This window comes from Apium graveolens, chromosome 5 (assembly GCF_009905375.1).
Source record: "Apium graveolens cultivar Ventura chromosome 5, ASM990537v1, whole genome shotgun sequence".
NCBI classification, from domain to species: Eukaryota; Viridiplantae; Streptophyta; class Magnoliopsida; order Apiales; family Apiaceae; genus Apium; species Apium graveolens.
Genome location: NC_133651.1, coordinates 2752108 through 2757228, shown reverse-complemented (window position 1 = coordinate 2757228; position 5121 = coordinate 2752108). Strand labels below are relative to the sequence as shown.

The window sequence follows — 5121 nt, the reverse complement described above, 5'->3', positions numbered from 1 at the left end:
TACATCATATTTTCAACGGGATCTTCTACATAGAATACCTGTTGTACATGTGAAGCCATGACATATGGATCGGATTTCTGGCATTTTCGATTAAAATTCACTCGAGTCAGCCCATACAAGTCCTTTTCTTCTTGGTACCAACATCACCTAAACAAAACTGCAGAAAATTCCCCCCAATAATCAAGTTCTACTATCTCTTCAATTGATCCATAGTAATTGGCTTCTCCAATAATTGGGTTCTAATCTTTTGAGCTTGCAAAACTGGTCATCACAGCCGTTAAAAACACACCACTATTTTGTGTTGTGCATCTAGCATCCTTGTTATTTGTATGGTATCTGTAACCATTGATTACATACCCACCATATCTCTTAGCTGATCGATTAGGACCCATTGCAAGAACTTCTAATTCCTTTAAAATATTCCTCTTTTTGGAAACCTCTTCTTTCATCCACTTCCAGAAGTCTTCCGTATGCTTTCTAGCCCTTTTATAACTTTTCAACTTTGATTGACCATCAACCATAGCTTGATGCTTCACCATCAACTCCTCTACTTCTTTGTTTCCAGAATTGAATAAAATATAATGATGCATTTTTGTCCACTGAGATACCTTTAAATGTATGGCTTTTCCGTCTTTATTTTTTCGTGTACCAATATGGTATTCCAACTTTTCTGGACAACCTTCAAATTTTCTAGACTGGACTGTATATGATCCGGCATTGCTACCTAAGAATCTTGAATAAAATGTCAAGCATTCTTCTGCAAGGTAACCCTCAGCGATAGAACCCTCTGGTTTACTTCTGTTCCTCACATAATTTTTAAGTTTGCATAAATACCGCTCAACTCCCCACATGGAACGAAGGTGTGTTAGTCCACCATAAACTAATTCACTACATAAGTGGACCAACAGATGGACCATTATATCAAAAAATGCCTGTGTAAATACAGTCTCAAATTGACAAAGAATTTATAGAATTTCTTGTTGCAACCTGTTCATCTCACTTAAGTCGATCACTTTGCTCCAAACACTTCTCAAAAAGGCCCCTAATCTGATTAAAGGGATGGCAACCACATGTTTAAATGATTTTTTAACCGCAAACTGCAATAAATGATGCAACACAAAATGTGCATCATGACTATTATAGCCCGATGCTTTTCTCTCCATTGTATTCACAAACCGAGTGATATTGGATGCACTACCATAGGGAAAATTGGCATTTTTCAGTACCTTGCAAAATCAATCTTTCTCATCATTCATCATGTCAAATATGGCAGCTCTGATTTCTAGGTATTTACCATCACTTGATTTAACAAGATGAAGCTCCTTCCTGATGCCATGTTCTTCGAGATCTAAATGCGCATTGACATGGTCTTTTGATTTTCCAGGAATATTAAATATAGTGCCAAGTATGCTTTCACAAATGTTATTCTCGATATGCATAACATCGAGGTTATGCCGATGTAAATTCTGGCTCCAATACGGCAAACTGAAAAATATCGACTTTTTCTTGAAAGGGGAATCAACTCTCTTCACCTTTTTTCTTCGTACCTCCTTCTTCTTCTTTCCGAACTCATTTTAAAAATTTGACAATAACTCTTCGATGTCCATTCTAGATAAAGTTGCAGGAGGCTCTCCCAGTTCAATTTGACCATTGAACTTTTTTTTATCGAACCTCCATTTGTGTCCTTCACACGAAAATTTTCTATGGCTCATGTAGCATACTTTTCTGCTATGTTTTAGGTACATTGAAGATGTCTCATAATTATATACAGGACATCCTAAATACCCCTTCGTACTCCAGCCAGATAACATTGCATAGCCCGGAAAATCGTTGATTGTCCATAAAAGACTTGCACGTAAGGTAAATGTCTGACCAGTAGAAGCATCGTATGTTTCTGCACCTTCATTCCACAACTCGTTCAACTCGGCGATTAGGGGTTGCATGTACACATCAATGCTATTTTTAGGGGATTCTGGACCAGATATAAGAGTTGAAAGAGTAAGGTTCTCTGGCTTCATACATAACCAAGGAGGAAGGTTATAATTTACCAGAACTATTGGCCAAGTACTATGATTAATATTCATCCAACGGAAAGGATTGAATCCGTCAGCTGCTAGGCCTAGTCTGATGTTCCTATTTTCTAAGGAGAATTGAGGATAAAGGGCATCCATTTTCTTCGAAGCCTCCGCATCAGTAGGATGCCTAAGTTTGTCATCCTTTTTACGTCCTAGTGCATGCCATACCATCAGTTTTGAATAATATTTGCACATGAATAATCTCTGTAACCTTGGCCGTAGTGGGAAATATCGCATCACATTTGTCGGGACTTTACGAGGTATCTTCTGCGCTTTATCGTCATTCGTGTTTGACTTTTCAACTACAACCCACCTTGAAAGACCACAAGTTTTACATTTTTCTTCCTTTTCAGTTTCACTCCAATATAGCATACAACTGTTTGGACAGGCGTGAATCTTTTTATAATCGAGACCTAAATCTGTAATTATATTCTTCGCAGCACTAAAAGATAAGGGAATATTTGCCTCTAGAAATGCTTCTTTGATCATCTCTAATATTTCCCCAAACCCTGACTCCGTAATTCCATGAACACACTTCAAGGAATAAAGTTGGACAATAAAACTTAATCTAGAAATGTTTTTACAACCTGGATACAAGGGAAGTTTTCCCTCTTCCAGATGACTATAAAATTTCCAAGCATCTGCATTTGGTCCATTAGCACGATGCAACATCTCTTCTAGATTATCTCTGAAATCTATATCGTTACCTAAATTACGACCACTATCCTCAGTACTTATAGAATTTGGGATGCCGACTCGTGAAATTTCTACGATCCAGTTTGCATACAATGGATCAGGACCACTGTAGATAAGATGAGCATAGACAACATCTTGACAATGCCACTTGATGTTCTTACAGTTTTTGTAAGGGCATGTCATTTCATCGCCTACAGCCATTTTGTGGAAGGCATGCTTAATAAATGCCTTGATCCCCTTGATATACCCTTCACTGAACTTTGGAAGGTTTATCCAAATTTCATGCATGTCGTCCATCACTACAATTAAGAAAGTTCAGAATGTCATAATGGACAACATTTATTTTATGCATACTCATTTAAACCTAGTACATTTGAGTTTTTACTTTTTAATTATATGAATTAGGTAGTTCTCCCCGTAGTAAATATAAACCTTTTTTATTTAAATATTTCTCGGTCAAAATGTAGAGTGGATACAAAAACAGATCTAGGACCTATTTGTTTATTTCTATTTTAACAGTCTTAAACTCTACCGAAAGCATCCAAATACTATTTTAACAGTCCTAAACTCTACCCAAAACATCCAAACACTAACTCGGTCATTTGTGCAAAAACAATACTCGGTCAAAACGCATAGTGCATACAACCAAATATCTACAAGCAATTAGGAAAGAAATTGTGAAGGTACAACACAATAGATAATTTTCATCAAATAAATCCACATACACAAACACGCACCATAATCGCAACCGCAAATATGCAAACATACACACAAACACACCACACACATACAGAGAGAGAGAGGGGGCACACACAGAGAGAGGGCAAATTGAAAGATACCTTAATTGAATGAAGACTGGAAGCCCTAAATGCAATGAACACCTTTACTGGAAGCCCTAATTGAATGAACACCTTCACTGGAAGCCCTAATTGAATGAACACCTTCACTGGAAGCCCTAATTATACCCCCAATTCAACTGAAGAACCTGAAGCCTTAATTAGAAAGTCCTAATTTAACTGCTAGAGATTTGATATGTTGAGATTGGTAAGTTTGGTAGCGAAATTTAGCAGAGAGAGGGGTGAGAGGGGTGAGAGAGGTGAGAGAGGTGAGTGAGAAAGTGAGTGAGAGGAAAGTGAAGTCAGATATGGAAAGAGCGGGGGGAGAGGGAATTTTTGTCCAAAAATTTCAAGATTGAAATTTGGAGCTCAAATTTTGGGTTGGAGCCCAACATACTGTCCAGCTGTGCAAGTCCCAAATTAAATTTTTTATTTTTATTTTTATAAATTTTAATCATTAAATTTGTTAAAAATAATAAAAATATAATTATTTATATATTTTATTATCTTTATAATTTAAATATTTATAATATTTCTTATTTTATATTTTTGAAACATATATGAGTATTCATACAACACTCTTATAAGATTAATACATATTAATATTTAATCTTAAAATTTATTATATTTATATTTTGATACTCTAAGGTAACACTTTGACAAAAATGTTGCAAGCTGCAACACTTCCTACCTAATATAACATCACATTTTTTGCTATGGTAACACAAAAATCACAATGTTACATTAGACCATCTGTAGCATAGCTAATGAAACATATTTGGGTAACATATTTTTGGAGGAGGTTGCGATAGGTCATATTTGGTGTAATGACAATAGCCATTTGTTCTTTATGTGATGCGTCTATTGATTCATCAACTAAAATGCAAAACTTAGAATCTCCTACTTCTTCACGAATTTTATTTCTTACTTTAGAAGCAAGGATGTGCAAAATATCTTTTTGTACCTTGGGATAAATATACTAGGCATTTTTTGGTGCATTTTCCAAGACAACATTTGAAATATCAACACCTAGTCTACCAAAAACTTTGATCATCTCAATAAGTTTACCTATGTTACGAGAAGTTGATGATTCATCATGACCCCGTAATGCACATGCTTGCAAACTCAAGTATAGGACAGCCTCTATAGTATCTCTCAATCACAGTCTATACTTCTTTACATCTTCCAATGATTGAGAATTTATGACCTTGTCAATATGTCTTGTAACATTGGTCAACCCTTCAAGAGAACTCATTGCTTTTTTATGCGGTGAATAACCTTTTCCAATATGCACCAAGAAAGGACATCTCTCATTATCATTAACTCTTTTCCAATTCTTGAATCCATCAATAGTAAATGCATGTTGTGAAGATGAATCATTTTCAAATAGAAAACACGGAAAACAGAATGCAGCATCTTTTAAAGCAGAATACTCTAACCAGGGCCATGAGTTGAACTAAGATGCTTGAAATCGACGACATTAATTTCCGAACTCGGTAGGGGGATATTGATCT

At 35.8% G+C, this 5121-nt stretch overlaps 1 protein-coding gene across 1 annotated transcript; it reads right to left on the bottom strand.

The window, feature by feature from the left end:
• Nucleotides 1-1574: 1574 nt before the first annotated feature.
• On the bottom strand, nucleotides 1575-3068 carry LOC141659110 (uncharacterized). The gene has a single exon (XM_074465863.1). It carries the CDS (start codon nucleotides 3066-3068, stop codon nucleotides 1575-1577), a length of 1494 nt encoding a protein of 497 aa, XP_074321964.1.
• Nucleotides 3069-5121: the final 2053 nt, after the last annotated feature.